Source organism: Mercenaria mercenaria, chromosome 2 (genome assembly GCF_021730395.1).
Source record: "Mercenaria mercenaria strain notata chromosome 2, MADL_Memer_1, whole genome shotgun sequence".
Classification (NCBI taxonomy): domain Eukaryota; kingdom Metazoa; phylum Mollusca; class Bivalvia; order Venerida; family Veneridae; genus Mercenaria; species Mercenaria mercenaria.
The window spans coordinates 4802602-4822972 of NC_069362.1; the positions used below are offsets into that span (position 1 = coordinate 4802602).

The window sequence follows — 20371 nt, forward strand, 5'->3', positions numbered from 1 at the left end:
GCTTGTCTTTTTTATATTTTATTTCTTCCTTGATTATCATACAAGGATAATAAGTAATACTGTAAAAATATACATGTACATGACTTTTAGTATACTAAATCATTATAGGATCACAGTTAACTGTAAAAATAAACAACAGAACAAAAAACAAGAGGACCATGATGGTCCTGAATCGCTCACCTCTTCCCACATGATCCAGTTTTGAGTATGACGTCGTTTTTTCTATTATTTGACATAGTGACCTAGTTTTTGAGCTCATGTGACCCAGTTTTGAACTTGACCTAGATATTATCAAGATAAGAATTCTGACCAATTTTCAAGAAGATCCATTGAAAAATATTGTCTCTAGAGAGGTCACAAGGTTTTTCTATTATTTGACCTATTGACCTAGTTTTTCCAAGGTATGTGACCCTGCTTTGAATTTTACCTAGATATCATCAAGGTGAACATTCTCACTAATTTTCATGAAGATCTCATGAAAAATATGGCCTCTACAGAGGTCACAAGGTTTTTCTATTTTTATACCTACTGGCCTAGTTTTTGACCGCACGTGACCCAGTTTCGAAACTGACCTAGATATCATCAAGGTGAACATTCAGATCAATTTTCATGAAGGTCCATTGAAAAATATGGCCTCTAGAGAGGTCAAAAGATTTAAATAATTTTAGACCTACTGACCTAGTTTTTGACCGCAGTTGACCCAGTTTCAATCTTGACCTAGATATCATCAAGATGAACATTCAGACCAACTTTCATACAGATCCCATGAAAAGTATGGCCTCTAGAGAGGTCACAAGGTTTTTTTTATTATTTGACCTACTGACCTAGTTTTTTAAGGCACGTGGCCCAGTTTCAAACTTGACCTAGATATCATCAAGGTGAACATTCTGACCAATTTTTATGGAGATCCATTCATAAGTATGGCCCCTAGAGAGGTCACAAGGTTTTTCTATTATTTGACCTACTGACCTAGTTTTTGACCGCAGTTGACCGTGTTTCAAACTTGATTTAGATATCATCAAGATGAACATTCAGACCAACTTTCATACAGATCCCATGAAAAATATGGCCTTTAGAGAGGTCACAAGGTTTTTCTATTATTTGACCTACTGACCTAGTTTTTGAAGGCACGTGAACCATTTTTGAACTTGACCTAGATATCATCAAGATGAACATTCAGACCAACTTTCATACAGATCCCATGAAAAATATGGCCCCTAGAGAGGTCACAAGGTTTTTCTATTATTTGACCTACTGACCTAGTTTTTGATGGCACGTGACCCACTTTCGAACCTGACCTAGATATCATCAAGGTGAACATTCTGACCAATTTTCATGAAGATCTCATGAAATATATGGCCTCTAGAGAGGTCACAAGGTTTTTCTATTTTTAGACCTACTGACCTAGTTTTTGACCGCATGTGACCCAGTTTCAAACTTGACCTAGATATCATCAAGATGAACATTCAGACCAACTTTCATACAGATCCCATGAAAAATGTGGCCTCTAGAGAGGTCACAAGGTTTTTCTATTATTTGACCTACTAACCTAGTTTTTGATGGCACATAACCCAGTTTCGAACTTGACCTAGATATCATCAAGATGAACGTTCTGACTAATTTTCATGAAGATCTTGTGAAATATATGGCCTCTAGAGAGGTCACAAGGTTTTTCTATTTTTAGACCTACTGACCTAGTTTTTGATGGCACGTGACCCAGTTTCGAACTTGACCTAGATATCATCAAGGTGAACATTCTGACCAATTTTCATGAAGACCTTGTGAAATATATGGCCTCTAGAGAGGTCACAAGGTTTTTCTATTTTTAGACCTACTGACCTAGTTTTTGATGGCACGTGACCCAGTTTCGAACCTGACCTAAATATCATCAAGATGAACATTCTGACCAATTTTCATAAAGATCCCATGAAAAATGTGACCTCTAGAGTGGTCACAAGCAAAAGTTTACGGACGGACGCACGCACGCACGGACGACGGACACCGCGTGATCACAAAAGCTCACCTTGTCACTTTGTGACAGGTGAGCTAAAAATATACCAGAGGGTGTTTATGATCTAATTTAGACTTCGTGCTAATACATAAAACAAGGGCTGTAAAAATTTACAGATTAAGTTTGGATGTAAAAATTTGCAGACTTGAGGTAAAAATTTGTATGATTTATATCTTTATAAAGTCACTGAGACAAGTAAACAGATAGCTGATAAATTGATTTTATACAATGCCAATTTTTTCGTATATAATTTGGCTGCTTAAATTGGCAGAGGGTAAAAAAGTATGTTATTCTTGTGAAAAAACTACATACTGTAAAATCACTTAATTTTGTGGGAAGAAATTTCATTGGTTTCAACAAAGTGGGCTCAGCCTCTTTCTTGCTGATATGCATCATAGGTTTTAAGTTTTGAAAATTAAATGTGTGTTATTTCAACTTATTTTGTTTGTGGCGGGTGGGGGGATTTAATTTTATGGATTGAAAAACCACGAATTCCATGAAAATGAATGCCCCACAAATATTTATGATTTAACAGTAAGTTAACTGACTACTTTAGGAAAAGCAAGAAAAAAGAGCAAAATGTCAAATGCATATGGACTCAATCTTGTACAAAAAAATATTCTGAATTTATGAATTTATAATTTTGGCCCTGCATAATTTTCTTCTGAAACCTGTTTAAACGTTTAAATTTCTGTTGATAACACGCATTTATAGCAAGATCAGAACTTGAGTCATCAGATCATGGTGAGACACAATGTCTAACCTTTCAGCTCAAACAAAATATACTAATCATTAAAATATTACTTGTGCATAAATTATAAAACTGCTACAGCATGAGAAAAGGCAGTAAGAGCTTTTTAAACACATGAGCCGAGCCATCAGAAAACCAACATAGTAAATTTGCATCCAGCATGGATCCAGACCAGCCTGCACGTCTGCGCAGTCTGGTCAGGATCCATGCTGTTCGCTTTCAAAGCTGCAATTAGAGAAACTGTTAGCAAACAGCATGGATCCTGACCAGACTGCACGGGTTTGCAGGCTGGTCTGGATCCATGCTGGTCACAAATGCACTATGTTGGTTTTCTCATGGCATGGCTCAATTATCACAGATTCTGATTATTTACAAAATTATTATTTGAAAATGCACACCAAGCAGAAATGCACATGTATGTTCACTTTTCAAACCAATGTAAAAATATTTTTGCAAGAGTAAAAATTTACACTGTCAAAAGGATTTGAAGATAATTTAGGTAAAATATAACTTTATAGATTCAATATAGAAACAGTCTCAGCGAAAGAGTTATTAACTTAAAAATGAAAACAAGACTTAGTAATAAATTAATGTTATAATACACTGAGACAAGATGCAAAATTTTCCCAAGAGGTTTGACTCAAAAATAGCAGTATTTTAATCTTGCAATAGAAAATACAGTTTTAAAGGATAAAGACAACTCTTAACAGACAAAATCAGTATTTGGACAAAATATCTGAATATTCGAGAATTATGGAATTAAAAATCAGAAAAGAACTTTCCTTGATCCATCTTTTCTATAATAAAAGTTTTTCCTTGGTTTCTCCTTAAATAAAAGACTATACCATTGATGTTAAACATTATTCTAATGAATTCACACAGCGGCAATAGAAACTTTTTAAAAGAGCAAAACATCTTGATTAGATCTGAATTAATCACCAAACACGGTTCTGATAATGGTATACTCCATTGTAAATTTCAGCCATTTTTGACACTTTTATAAAAAGTCTGACTTTATTTGTTAATGGACTAATTTAAAACTTCTGGGATATCTTTGCTTGCATAAAAGCAACATTTCCAGGATTGTAAATTGTAGAATGATGTTTGTTTTTGGATCTTGCAAAATAAAGGCAATTAATGAACAAGAGCTGTCAGTTGACAGCGCACTCGACTATTCTCAGTGCTTGATAGTATAATATAAGCTATGAGTAAATTTTAACATTACAATAAGCCTATTCTAAGTCGAAAAGGGGCCATATTTCAGTCAAAATGCTTGATAGAGTTGCCACCTCCTTTTTACAGACTGGGGTCATGATGGTAAACAAGTATGCAAAATATCAAAGCAATATCTCAATGGACTTTGAAAATATTTGGGGTGGTACGCAAACTTTTAACATTATAATAAGCATATTCTAAGTTGAAAAGGGGCCATATTTCAGTCAAAATGCTTGATAGAGTTGCCTCCTCCTTTTTAAAGACTGGGGTCATGATGGTAAACAAGTATGCAAAATATGAAAGCAATATCTCAATGGACTTTGAAAATATTTGGTGTGGTACGCAAACTTTAACATTTGTGTGATGCTCACGCCGGGGCGAGTAGGATAGCTCCCCTATTCTTCGAATAGTTGAGCTAAAAACCTGTTACAGATAAGGTAGATCAAACAGTTGCCATAACAACAATGATATTAATAAAATAAACATGTACCCTAGATAAATAAAAATATAACATTTTAATAATAAATTCAAGACAATATAAGAAATAACAATTTGATAAAATCAGATCAGTTTAATATATAGAACTTCAGATCTTGTATTCTGCTTAAAGTTGACAAAAACACACAAATGTCAATTTATAACATTGACAAAATACAACTTTCTGGTTACATAAATGCATACACAGATTTTTGTTGTAAATGGGACTGTATCAACTGGATAATTCTATATAGCACAAGGAACAATTGAAGGTGACATCACTAGTAATCCAAGTTGTGTAAGTTATACCGAGCATGGATTCAATCACATGGCCTCCATGATTGCCTGTCCCATTCTCAGCCCAGTTTTCACTGCTATCTTATCTTTTAACCTACTAACATCTAAAACAATAGGGGTTATCTACGAAGTACAGACAATCATACTAAGATTTTAGTTTGAGAACTTTAGGCTAAGACATTTTTTCGTTATTGAGTGGAAACCATTTTTAGTCTCAAGATCACCAAGACCTCAATGACCTACTGGCCTCCAAAAACAAAAAAAAATGTGAGCTATCTACTAACCATAGGCAATCGCTTATTAAGTTTGACCATTGTGAGATCAAGCACTGAACTAGAGACCATTATGGCAAAACAATATAGCATTACACCTTCATTCAGCATAATAAAACAGTAGCTATACTTGGAAGATATAAAAAAAACCTGAAATATTTGTTTTCCCAACACTGACGAACACGTCATGTTAATAGAAACTGGTCATGGTAATAGAATATCAGTCAAGTATAAATCAACCATCCTTTGTCTCTATGTGAGTTGAGTGCAGGTATAGGAAGTTGTGATGCCGTTATACACTTGGTCATATAATGTGACTGACTGTGTCTCAAGCCTGTGCCAGCAATGCCTGTTGGAGGGCCAAGTCAGCACCCGCTGATAATGAATCCGGATCCCTCTAAAATAAAGAAAACTACCTTTTAATAACATGAAAACAAATGCAATTTTTACAACAAATACTTGCCAACACTAAAAGCAAAAATGCGAATGTTTTTTACTTGCTGTTTCCAGTAATCCTTTCCTGTAAGATAATTTGGCCACAAGCTTTAACCTTACCATGCTTATGTCAGCTGAAGCAGGTTATAATTTTCTTCCATTATACGTGGAAAAAGGATAGAATATGAGAAAATTACTTAGAAATGTGTAAATAGATATTATCGCACAATTTTAATGAATGAACATGTTTCTATGTACATCCAGATGAAATAAACAGATACACCACAGCTGCCTTAATTTGGTATGACTATATGATTACTGGCTAAAGCTTTAACATACATTTTAAAATCATTCACATGCAATGAAAAAATATGAGCCGTGCCATGAGAAAACCAACACAGTGGCTTTGATACCAGCATGGGTCCAGACCAGCCTGCACATCTGCCCTGAGTCTGGTCAGGATCCATGCTGTTCGCTAACAGTTTCTCTAATTGCAATAGGCTTTGAAAGCAAACAGCATGGATCCTGACCAGCCTGCGCATCTCTGGATCCATGCTGGTCGCAAAGTCACTATGTTGGTTTTCCTATGGCCAGGCTCATATATATTTTACAGTTCACGCTGTTCATCAAAACAATTATAAACATAAAACAATAATAAAACATTAATATGGCCTAGAGACCTGTTCAAATTCCATTAAAAAAATAAAAAATATTAAAGACCTGTTCCAGTCCTACCTTTTCACCTTAAATTGTCACTGAAAAAGCATGAAAATCCTGACTTATGAACAGTGACGCCCATCAAAATAGTGTCTATTTTATATAAAATTCTATATAAAATACCTGAGGTTTTTCATGCTACAGTGTGGCACGTGGCCGTTAACTGTTACCTATTGTAATCATGGGTTGCATACACACAATACAATTTGAATAGCCGAGGACCAGGGCTTTGAAGAACTGTTAACTAGAACTGTTTGCCTATTGGCAGTCTAGATAATACCCCCATAAATAATTAATGTCTTCCTGTAAAAAATAAAGACCTGTTTTACTGCTATAAAATGCATGTAAAGATCCTAATATTTAGAATTGCATGACAGTGTATAATGAGGTAGGGTTGTATAATGAAATCAATCTATTCATCTATTCAACACTTGAAGAACAAATAACAAAGTTTTAAGTTGAAAAGGCGCCATAGCACTGCCAAACATTAGTGGATCTAACTTGTCAGGCATTTCATAATCATGTACTTAACTAGCTAAAAAAATATTCTATCCACTGGTCCTTTCTAGAGTTGTCAAATAAAATTTTGCCAAGATTTATATAATAAGTAGAAAACAGCTCTATCAAACATTAATGGATAATACCAAAATCGTCCTTGATCATAGCTATACTGTGTACCAATTAGGAACTTGATCTACCCTAATCATCCTTCCAAGAGTTATCATAGAACCATGAATACATGGACACATGCATGCCCCTGCAGCACGGTATATACAGAATATCTCTCTTAAACTTTGTTTATGAGAATATAAAATTGTATTTTGCTAAAAGGACTTTTTGAGTGTGTAAATTTTCAAAATAAGTATAGTTTCTATGAAAAAATTTAAATAAACATAAAATCTATATTCTACATATCATTGACTTGTGTTCTTTAAGTATCAAAATTTTAATGCCAGTTTCATTTTTCTATAAAATCATTCATATTCATGAAGAACACTTACTATTGAAAGGGGTGTTCACTGAAAATTAACTGACTGAATAGCAAACAGTGCAGTCCATTATCAGACTGCAGGGAAGTGCAGGCTGATCTTGGTCTGCACTGGTCACAAAGTCTACTTCCTTTGCCACCAGCAGGCTAAAGGTTAATACCAACAAATAAAATTTCCAATAAATGTATCTTTAAAATTTCAATTCCTAAATTTGATGTCCACAAGAAGTTGGAATTTTTGCCAAAACCAAAAAATGTTATGTGCACATAATGGAGTTCATTGTATACTGTTTTTCTCCAAGTTAGAATGAATGATAGGCATTTGTATCAAACACTGTGTACATGAATTTGACGGTAATCATTGCTCAACACGAACATGAAACATTTTTCAATTTCATGCTGACATACATGTAAGTATTTAAGTAAACAAAATCTTCAAATATTAGAACTGTCAGAGGACAGAAACGTTGACTATTCAACAGCCTTGTCTCTAAGTAAAATTAAATAAATGAATACAAAAGTCAAACAAGAAGCTGCGTTCAATAAACGCTTGATGCCCCCAGAGGCATCCTTGTCGTTAGATTTTGCACCCAAGTCCAAAACAAGGTCAAGGTCAAACTGAGGACAGGTGATGTCTGAAGATGAGGAATGGTCACGCGCTACATCTGCATTAGTATCACGTCATTCTAGTAAGGGGTATTGATGCTAGACGAAATGGTCCCATTTGGTTAACCTCGTATGGACGGACAAACGAACGGACAGGACAATCACTATATGCCTCCTGCATCAGTAGATGCTGGGGGCATAAAAAAGACATAGTTTTGTAAACTGTACACTAGAGTTATGGAACCTGTGCGAGCATGTGAAGTATTAAGGCAAAGTATGTGAAGTTCAAATCTATTTCCAATATGGTCACTGAGAATTACCGGCTTACATACAAAATCTTAACCAAAATTGGATGCTGTGCCAACAAATGGTCGAGTGCAGTAGCTCTACAGTCCCTGGCTCGCGGATTTTTCAAAGTCCGCGCTTCCCCGCGATTGGACCCTAGTGCGGACAATTTCCCGAGTTGCGGGGATGCGCGTTTTTTCATGCATCTCCGCAATACATTTTTACAGCGTCCCCCGCAACCTAATGCAATAAAATCGATTGCGGTGTTCCGCGAAGATGGTCGCCGCGCATCGCGATGAAGTGCCGGTGGTTCGCGATGAATTGCAATGAATCGCCGCGATTTACAGGTAAATGCAGTGGCTTGTTGTTATGTATAGAGTTAATTTAAAATTTCAACACTATGATGGGATAAGAAATGAAGAAATTAAACAATGTTTTATATTTTTGAATCATTTATTTCTTCTTACTTTTCTATTTCAGGTGTTATTTCCATTAACTCATATAATTTAATAAATGCAAGGATTATATTTTCAAAACATCAGGGTTATGAAATTTAATATCATTATGACTTTGAACTTGTATAATACATGTATATATACATGTACTACTGTATAATTTGTTAATTCATTTAGACAAGATGAAAATAGGTAGTATTTTGTATTTTGCAAGCATTTATATCTTCTAACTATTCTATTTCAAGTATAATTTCCATTAAATTCTATAATTTCATAAAAGACTGTCATTGCTTTTAAAATTCCGGCATTATGTAATTTCATTGAACTTGTATACTATAATTAGCTAATTCATTTTAACCAGATGATTTTGGTTTTGAATAATATTGCAACAATATTTAATAAAACACTATTTATGTTAAAGTAATTGATGTTGATGGCTGAGTTGCGAAAATACATCACACATCAAAAATTCGATTTCATTCATCAACGTATTGTGGTCGATAATTGCCCCAAGTTCAATGATGCCCATTTGTTTTAATTCCGAGATATGAATTCAATTATAGTTGATTTGAGTGTTTCATGTTCCACTGATCAGTTCGTTAACCAATAAAATTGTTACTAGTCAAGCATTAAAAGAACACGTGAAAATTAAAGACTTGAAAACAGTCATTTTTCAACATATTTGTGATATTGTGTTTAACTTAAAACTTATAGAATTACGCTGGAATTAAAAAGTAACCTATAATGGCCCTTCGTATTTTCTTGTAAAATACTTGTGTGACGACAGGAAACAGATCAGGAATTAAAGGCTTTATTAGAACTAACAATGAGGTAATTGAAGAATTCACTTCGTTATCTTATATCTTATTATTTTCCGGGAGTTTTGCATAATATGAGCCACGCCTTGAGAAAACCAACAAAACAGCTTTGCAACCAGCGTGGAACCTGACCAGCCTACGCATCCGTGCGGACTGATCAGGATCTGTGTTGTTCGCTAACTGTTTCTCTTACTGCATTAGGTTATGAAAGCGAACAGCTTGGATCCTGTCTAGACTGCGCGGTCACATAGCCACTATGTTGATTTTCTCATGGTGTGGCTCGATTATATAGTGAATTTATTTTTTTACCAGATATTATCAGATTACGAGTTTAAAAATCATGTATTTACAGCTTTCTGCAATATTTTAGTGATCAAGTCTGCTACATGTTAATAAGGCGTTGAAAGTGTTACAATAATTAGTGAAATTTAAAAAAATGTCGAAAATGATTTTATAATGTAGAGCTCTATATAAAGTACCTGTATTTAAAACGGAATTGACTTTCCACCCGATAAAATTCATGAAACATTTGCAATGATAATGATTGATTTAATAAAAACTAGAAATATATATAATGATAACACATAAATTTTCCATGGATGCAAAATAAATATCATAAATATATTTTTAAGTCAGTGCTTTAAACTCTAACAGAAATTCGTATGTTTTCATTATATAAACTAACATTTTATGAAATTAGAAAAAAGCGATCCATCTATCCATTTTATTGGCCCCGAATTGCCACTAAATAAGAGCGTTAAAACAACACAGAGATTACAACACAATGTATTTACGTCGGATACTTCAATTCACAGGTTTATTTTTAGATTACACGCCCCGTCTATATGTCATATCGATAAATATGTTACTCCATGTACTTTACTATTCGCATTATGGTTAACAATTTCGCTTTACTGTATGTTTTTAAATAGACGGCATTTTTTTATAATTAAAGATTTTTTAATTCTGTTTTTTGCCTTTTCTAGCCGAAAGTCCAAATTTAATATCCGCATTGATTTCAATTTATTTACTTTTTAGACATAATAGCTATTTACGACCGCACTGTATGAAATTTTACAGGTAATTTTACTGAAAATCGGCCGTTTTTATGTAATTTTGTTTAGTTTAATGTTTATATCTTAATGCAAATACTCTGACAATCTAGCTGTATCTATCTTTTAACGATGTGGAAAGTTTGAAGCAAATCTATCTGATAATAAAAGCTCTACACGCATTTCCCATATACGGGACACCTCAATTTCGCGGTATAATTCTTTAGTTAGCTAAAACTTACCTGTTGCCTGCTTTCGGTTGCCTGTCGTCATCTGCTTGTTTACTGTACTTTCGCACTACTGGATTTTCCTATGGTGACTTCTACCCTGCTCTGTTTGTTGTTTATACCACCATAGGTCTCTAACATCTATCTACAAATGCTTGTCTAACTTTGTTATTTCTTATCAAAGTTTTATTACCTTTGTTTCTATTCTATGTAAAACATGTAAAAATTGTATAAAATTTGGTTAAAATTGTTAAAACTAGCTAAGATTGGTTAAAATAAGAGCGATCCTTTGCCGAAAACGAAAACACAAAGACTCTTATTTCTGATTTTTATTGTGCCTAAAGATTTAATAAAATTTTATTATAAAATTATATTTAAAACTAATTTGGTAAAAACAGGTGACCATCCTTGCCGAAATGTAAAGTGGTTTACTTAGAAAGTACTTAAACAACGATTTCTTTATATATTTTATATGATATTCTATAAAAAAAATGCCTGATATAATGTCTGTTGATAATACATATCACATTGTGCAACTGTTTCTTTACAAAAATAGAAAAGTGTCAAGTGTCACGTACGTGTATCATACAGTATTTGACTATGCTTAAAATATTGATGACAATATACAGTATGAAAAGTGACACTTCCTGCAAGTGTGAAACGAGTCAATTTTTGTTTCTCCAACCTAGGTACTCCACAATGACATGAGACAGTTTTTGTGAAATGCTATATATTACTTATATTTCTGTTTTATTTTGTGAATGAATACAAGCATTTATCCTCTACAGGAAATCATTAAATTTCAACATAAAACTACAAAATTGCGACACCAAGCCCTACATGTAAATTTTGAAATTTATCCAAAAGGTAAGATAGGAATAAATTTTAATTGGTTAAATACTATAGATAAATAATTAAACTAATGGAATGATTATATATCAACATTAATTTTATTTATTTGTTCTTAAACCCTATTATTTGTCCATTTTAACAGAAAAAAAACTAATGCAATTATACATGTAACAACAGTAGAGAGTTTATATGTATTTAACCTACAAAATTTACCTGGATTTTGCGGTGATTGCCGGTGGTTCACCGCGATCCATCGCAATTCACTGCAACCTGCTGAGATTATTCCTCGTGACTCGACGCGGGTATTTAGTGATACTTTTATTGCGGTCTATTATATAAGGGAGACAATCAAAATCCCCTTGATCAAAATCCCCTACGCTGAAAAATGACAGGGTGTTACAAAATCCCCTTCATACTTTTGCAGGGGGTATCATAATCCCCTCTGTGATTTTTACTTATTTCATCAAGTTTAAATACAACTGTATACAATTTAAAAGTCTATTGCATAAAACACGTAAATACAATGCCTTTAGCAAACATAATATAATTTGGAGCACTGATATCTATATATCTATAATGAAAATCATGATTATGATACCCCCTGCAAAAGTATGAATGGGATTTTGTAACACCCTGTCACTTTTCAGTGTAGGGGATTTTGATATACTCATTATATAATCATCGTGATTTTTCGCTAGTGTCAACAGCCGTTCAGTGTGAAAAAATCATCGCAATTTTCCACTCAAGGCAAATATTTGTGCCTGTGGTAACGCAGAAAAAGCAAAATCCGTGAGCCAGGGACTGTACCTACTTTTGGAATATTACTGTCGAGCTAAAAATAATTTTGTGATAAAGCAACTTTCAACTACTTTAATATATTACAGAATACTCTACAGAGGTATGAAGTATAATACGGGTATGAGATCTTGTGTAGGACGTATAAATTCCTTTCTACTGGTATTTTTAAGTTTATTTATTTGGGTTTAAAATTACAAGACACAATTTAATATAGATCATACATATTTCCAGCTTATTAAGACTCAATGTATCATTACGCCACATTCAGGTCCCTGGGTAGAAACACCAACTTTCCATATGCCAGCTGGATGGCATACTACACTGCAAGCAAGGTTTTGAACTTGCAGTGGTGTGGGTTAAGAAAACACTTCCAGTAAAAGAAATTAACAGACAACACAAATTCAACAAAATTAAAGAACTGATACCAGTGCTGAACTGCCTCTCAATTCTTTCATAAATTCTTCACTATTTCCAATGATCTGTTAATAACCTCATTACTTTCCTTCTTTCTCTGGTAAGATTAAACTGGTAGTTCTTTAATTTCAATTAGAGGTTATTCTCATTTCTGTTTCATTTTCCATTTCTTGTCACAAACGAATCTAATGACAATCATATTTTTGAAACTGACCAATGACAGGGTTGCATTTTTAAGACTGATCTCAAAGTCAGACTTGTAATCTTGTTCTTTGACAGGTATGTACAACTTGATGAAGTCAGTAAAATCTAACAATTCTTCACACACAGATTTCAAAGAAACTAGCAAATATCTTCTTTAAATGACCTACAAATTTCAAGCATTTGGTGTAATTGCCAGACTAGATTTACATAAGCAAATCAACACATCTAACAGAAAATCAATGTGAAAATTTTTAAATAAAAATAAATGTATAGACAGTTTTGAGACATTCTCACTGCATATCACTTTAAATATGGACTCTAGAAGCAAAAAAAAAGGCTTTTGAAGACTGAAACTCTTAATAATACAGCTTAAGACTCCCACTAACCAATGTTTTAAGTTTGAAATTTTAGTTTTGCTCTGTATTTGTAAATCTTGTTCAGAGTCATATGAAACTTTGCAGGAATGCAGCAGTTACTTCAGCAAATTGTTCTGCAAAATTTCAGCACTGAACAAATATTCAGAACAACCAAAAGTCATTAAAAACTGAATTCTGGTATTAAACATTCATCAGAATAAACTCCTTAATTTCGAATTAAGACACAGAATGTTCATTTACAATATCGCCCCTGGGGTCACACATGAAAACAAGAGGACCATGATGGTCCTGAATCGCTCACCTCTTCCCACATGACCCAGTTTTGAGTATGACGTCGTTTTTTCTATTATTTGACATAGTGACCTAGTTTTTGAGCTCATGTGACCCAGTTTTGAACCTGACCTAGATACTATCAAGATAAAAATTCTGACCAATTTTCATGAAAATCCATTGAAAAATATGGTCTCTAGAGAGGTCACAAGGTTTTTCTATTATTTGTCCTATTGACCTAGTTTTCGAAGGTACGTGACCCTGTTTTGAACTTTACCTAGAGATCATCAAGGTGAACATTCTCACTAATTTTCATGAAGATCTCATGAAAAATATGGCCTCTAGAGAGGTCACAAGGTTTTTCTATTTTTATATCTACTGGCCTAGTTTTTGACCGCACGTGACCCAGTTTCGAAACTGACCTAGATATCATCAAGGTGAATATTCAGATCAATTTTCATGAAGATCCATTGAAAAATATGGCCTCTAGAGAGGTCAAAAGATTTTAATAATTTTAGACCTACTGACTTAGTTTTTGATCGCAGTTGACCTTGACCTAGATATCATCAAGACGAACATTCAGACCAACTTTCATACAGATCCCATGAAAAGTAAGGCCTCAAGAGAGGTCAAAAGTTTTTTTTATTATCTGACCTACTGACCTAGTTTTTTATGGCACGTGACCCAGTTTCGAACTTGACCTAGATATCATCAAGGTGAACATTCTGACCAATTTTTATGGAGATCCATTCACAAGTATGGCCTCTAGAGAGGTCACAAGGTTTTTCTATTTTTAGACCTACTGACCTAGTTTTTGACCGCACATGACCCTGTTTCGAACTTGAACTAGATATCATCAAGATGAACATTCTGACCAATATTCATACAGATCCCAAGAAAAATATGGCCTTTAGAGAGGTCACAAGGTTTTTCTATTATTTGACCTACTGACCTAGTTTTTGAAGGCACGTGACCCACTTTCGAACTTGACCTAGATATCATCAAGGTGAACATTCCGACCAATTTTTATAAAGATCTCATGAAATATATGGCCTCTAGAGAGGTCACAAGGTTTTTCTATTTTTAGACCTACTGACCTAGTTTTTGACTGCACGTGACCCAGTTTCGAACAAGACCTAGATATCATCAAGATGAAAGTTCAGACCAACTTTCATACAGATCCCATGAAAAATATGGCCTCTAGAGAGGTCACAAGGTTTTTCTATTATTTGACCTACTGACCTAGTTTTTGACGGCATGTGACCCACTTTCGAAACTGACCTAGATATCATCAAGGTGTACGTTCTGACCAATTTTCATCAAGATCTTATGAAATATATGGCCTCTAGAGAGGTCACAAGGTTTTTCTATTTTTAGACCTACTGACCTAGTTTTTGATGGCACATGACCCAGTTTCGAACTTGATCTAGATATCATCAAGATGAACATTCTGACCAATTTTCATGAAGATCTTGTGAAATATATGGCCTCTAGAGAGGTCACAAGGTTTTTCTATTTTTAGACCTACTGACCTAGTTTTTGATGGCACGTGACCCAGTTTCGAACTTGACCTAGATATCATCAAGATGAACATTCTGACCAACTTTCATAAAGATCCCATGAAAAATGTGACCTCTAGAGTGGTCACAAGCAAAAGTTTACGGACGGACGGACTGACTGACGGACGGACGACGGACACCGCGCGATCACAAAAGCTCACCTTGTCACTTTGTGACAGGTGAGCTAAAAATGTTGACAGCTTTACAGAAATAATTATGTAATGATTTACTAAGTATAATCATTTTCTGTTAAGCAGTCAAATGAATAAAGCTGAATAAAGCTGTAAAGAGAATGACAGTTTCTGGTGTTGAAGCAGGATGGATAAACATAGATTATGTTCTGACAGGATAGCGGTGTAACCTACGCGGGTATATCAAAACATTTTCTTGTGCACATCTAACAATATGGTGAAACAACTACATATATATATACAACAAGATGGATAGATTGTCAACAATTAGATAAATCTCTGGTATTCAAACTTACCGTCCACAATTATAGCATCCTTTAGGGATTATAAAGCATTGAAATACAAGCATGGATAAATGAATATCAAAGTTGCATACTTTCTAAGTAAAAGTTTACTGCCATTAAACACTAATTGCAAAAGCCTTCAGTTCCAATGGGTAATCAAGCATTATTTTGTAAGTTCAGTTCAAAACTTACTTAAGACTTTATAAATACAGAATAAATATAAAACAAGAGTTGTCACTATTAGTGACAATTTAATGCCGCCGAAGCATGCCCAAGAACGCTACAGTTGATAGCGCAAAATATGCCAGAATAGTATAGGTATGAATCATTTTGTGTTGTTGACCTTGACCCGAGAGACCCACGTCATGAGCGCAACACACCTCATTTCTGTCAAATTATTTTCAAATCCTTTGATAAATGGCAGAGTTATTGACCAGACAAGAAACAGACACTGTTTACCTTTGACTTCTAAGTGTGAACTTGACCTTAAAGCTAGGGGTCTGGGTCTTGCACATGACATGTTGTCTCATTATGGTAAACATTTATGCCAAGTTATTTCAAAATCTCTTTATGGATGGCAGAGTTATGGGGCAGACACGAAACAGACCCTGTGAACCTTTGACCTCTAAGTGTGACCTTGAACTTGGACCTAGGGGTCTGGGTCTTGCGCATGACATGTTGTCTCGTTATGGTAAACATTTATGTCAAAATCCCTTTATGGATGGCAGAGATACAGACAAAATTTACACAGGACTCACAGTCGGATGCACACATGAAGGACAATGCGATTTCAATAAAACCTGTAAATAAAACACTGGGTAAAATTTATGGGTCTTCCTAGATAAAAATTTAAACATTAGAAATACACAAAAAATGTTAACAAGACAGTTGATATAATAAAATCATGCACCTGACCTAAATAAACTGATCAAGTTACCTACTCAACATTCAACATAAAGATTGAAGGTATGTTATTCAACCTTGCAGTTTATCTGGTATCACTCGCTTTAGATAATGTGTAAGTTGCCCAAAGCGACACGAGTTTGGGTTAAATTTAGGTATAATTACTTACTATAATTACACTTACAAAATTCTTCTGAAATAATATAACCACCAAACACAGTTTTTACGCTTTCTACTTGACAATGTGTAAGTCTGCTGTGAGAAATAATTTACAAGTAATATTTATCAGATATCTAATAACTGATTACCAAACTCACCCTAAACTCCAGCATAAGCAGGTCACTGAGTCGCTTGACCTCGTTGGGTTGTCCAAGCAGGGAAGTCTGTTTCCGTAAATGATCCTGCAACATATGCCTCTGTTGTCTGCTAAATGCTAGGCTGTCCTTCTGGGCTTTATCATACATTCTGTAAATGAGTTTAAGAATAGCTTATAATTTCTTCTTTTGTTTTCATCCCATCTTTGGTCATCCTAATGCTGGCTTTGGTCATCCTAATAGCAGGAAACCTATTCCCGAAAGAACAGTGCAGACTTCTCAACTTCAGGACTGTATCCTCGTAATTATGCTACCTAGGTCTGGTCACATCCTGAGAGACACTAATTACCATTAGTCTAGAGTCATCCCCCCTATTTTCTTGATTTTTTTTCAATATGATACAAGATTCTTTATATCATAGCCAATATAAAGGTCTCCGGGAAAGTTTCATTTCCAAACCTTTTCTTCTTTCCTTAAATTTGACATTTTGGTTTTTTAAAGTGAACCTTTGTTTTCTGAGGTGGTATTGAGATATACTTTGACTACTGACAGGGAAAAAATAGGTTCACCTGCTACCTGAGCAAAAAGTTCCTAAAAACAAGTACTGTGAAACAATTAAATTTAACGCCATGAAATTTCATCTTTTTTACTAAAAAGGCTATTTCTTGGAGATATGGATTTCAACTTTAACTGAAGTTCAAACAAGCAAATTCGATGAATTGGAATCCCCCGCCGAAAGGGTCAGAGTTGAGGAACGGCAAAAAAATATATCCAGCAAAAAGTTAAGAATGTTACCAAGAAGCAAATAATTTCATTAGTCAAAATCAAATTAAAAGAAAATGAATGGTTTGTTTGGGTGGGGCTGAGGGGGGGGGGGGTGGAGGACACAACAGTTTACATGTTGATTATAAATATTGATAGAAAATGAAAAATGAAAAAAAAAAAAAAAAAAAAAAAAAAAAAAAAAAAAAAAAAAAAAATGGTGGGGGGTGGGTGGGTGGGGGTGGGGGGGGGGGGACCAAGGTAAGGTGGTGACCAGGTGTAGGTACACAACATCACATGTTTATAATAAATGTTCATGGAAAAGAATGAAAGAAGTTTAATGAAATTCTTCCAATTGGTTGGTTTGTTATGTACAGAGCTGTGGATTTTTAAACAATTAAAGGGCAATAACTATATGGAAAATTGACCAATCGAAAAAAACCTTGAAGGGCATCGTCGCAGTATCTTGGTTCATGTCTGTTTCAAGTTTGATGAAATTCTACCTGCTAGTTACTGAGAAATGGCTGCAGACGGACATTTTTCATTAAATCAAGGGCAATAACTCTGACGGAAACTGACCTATCAAAAAAAAAACTTGACGGGCATCAGCACAGTATCTTGGTTCATGTCTACTTCAAATTTGATGAAATTCTACCTGTTAGTTACTGAGAAATAGCTGCAGACGGACATTTTTTATTAAATCAAGGGCAATAACTCTGAGGGAAATTGACCAATCAAAAAAAAAACTTGACGGGCATCATCGCAGTATGTTGGTTCATGTTTATTTCAAGTTTCATGAAATTCTACCAAGTAGTTACTGAGAAATGGCTGCGGACGGACGGACGGACGGACTGACGGACGGACTGACGGACGGACAACGCCATTTCAATACCCCCCTCCCGATTTCATCGGCGGGGGATAATAAAAGGAAATTTTATTACTCTTTTGATTTTAGTGCACTGCTGCAATGACAAAGTCCATGAAATAAGTCCTCCCAAAATATTACTGACTACATTATTACAATTATGGTCTCAGTTTATGATGAAGAAAACCCTGCCTCTCTGACACTCAGACACAATGTTGTATTAATCTTTACCCTAGCTGCTATATTCCTGAAATGGACTGGTCAACAGTCACTTTGGGCAATACCATTTATCATTTGAAGGAGTGTTCACTGAAAATTTACTGACTGAATAGTGAACAGTGCGGATCATGTTCAAACTGCACAGATGTGCAGGCTGATCTAGGTCTGCACTGGTCTCAATGGCAGAATCACTTGCCCTAGCAGGCTAAAGGTCGAGCATAGGCAATCTCCTCTGTTGGAGTCAAACCTCAAGCAAGGTAGGTCAATGACATCTTCACATAAAGACTTTTACTCTAGATCTTTTGATCCACAAGTATCCCAAGGAATCTCTTCCAATGTCAAGACAGGAAGAAAAATTGTGATTAAATAGTTATAACAAACAAAATGTTTTACATATTAAGTTGTACAGTATGTACATAATACTATCAGGTTACCAATGTATAATGCATTAAAGTATCGGTTAAACAGACCTTTCCAATAATTGTATTGAAAAGATTTTTAAGTACATTGTACTGATATTACCATATCACCTAAGCATGTATAAAACCAAGTCCAAAGTTTGATGTTCGATTTAATTTTTGTTTTGACAGGTTTTAAGTCATACTGACACAATCTGGATGATATAACTATCCTGCTTATAATGATGGAGAAAGACCATGTGTGATCCTCTCATCATAATTCCAGAGTCCTACAAGCACTTTTGTAGAACCACCAACAATTTCACTTAAATCAGCCGAACAGCTTTCTCATATGACGACTAAAGCAGTTCAACTTAACACATAAAAAAGGGGGCCAAATAATTCAAAGAAAGCAACCTTAGCCAACGGACCAAAGAGGCAGGTACCATACGCACAGAGGTGAAAGCAAATATTTCTAAGTGAGCAACCTTAGTCACTAGACAAAAAGAGGCCCCATTTAGCTATCTAAATATCAAATTTAAATAAATCTAAACAGCACTTTCTTACAAATACAGATATTCAAATACAACAGGCTGTTTAACTTCATCATTTTTTATTTCTGTTTTATAATAAAAGCTGGTTATTTTCTGTATGCTTTTTTTTTTTTTGTGAACAAAGTCTGGAACAGGGAGTGATTTCTGGCATTTACTTATAAAATTTCGATTTATTCCGTACTGCTTTAAGCATTTTGAAAAAAAATTTAAATACAATCAACACCTTCAAGTGCTCATCTTGTATCATTTTCTCAGCCTTTGTAAGACAGAATGCTAGTCTGCAGAAACATTGCCCATAAATAACTGAAAAACTAAGGGACTTTTGTTTCCTTTTTTCACTTTCAAGAAACTCCATTTATTTAACCTTAAGGAAGAGTTAAGAAGGAGAAACACTGACATTAACATAATTAAATTATTTTCAATTTGGAGGGTACACTACTTTCCATTCAACATTCATTTGACAGTATTATAGCTCATCATGTGACAGTAAGATAATATATAAATTACTTGACACAGATTTTAAACTTTATCTTTACTGCACCATGTAATCTAGCAAAAACAGATAATATCTTGTAGTTATAACCTGGCTAACATTATATCTTTATGCTGTGTATCATATGAAAACTCTGTGTGTCTACTCTGATCGATATCTAAAAATAAAAACAGACAATTGATTTTGTCAAGGTCAATTCAGGTGATTTAAATGTGAGAAATTTTGTCAGGATTTAACAATTTACATTTATTAAGAGGAGATTTAAACCAAAACATGGCATATTCGAATTCTTCAGACTTCAGTGCTTC

General features: G+C 34.4%; 1 protein-coding gene across 1 annotated transcript in view; it reads right to left on the reverse strand.

The window, feature by feature from the left end:
- Window positions 1-5282: 5282 nt before the first annotated feature.
- LOC128548341 (protein FAM227A-like) overlaps window positions 5283-20371 on the reverse strand; it is a 39088-nt gene continuing 23999 nt past the window's right edge. Inside the window, exons 15-16 of the mRNA XM_053522879.1 lie at window positions 16776-16923; window positions 5283-5420 (exon numbers count right to left, since the gene is read on the reverse strand). Coding sequence (XP_053378854.1) covers window positions 5352-5420; window positions 16776-16923 — 217 coding nt within the window. The 3' untranslated portion in view covers window positions 5283-5351. The remainder of the gene's footprint in view (window positions 5421-16775; window positions 16924-20371) is intronic.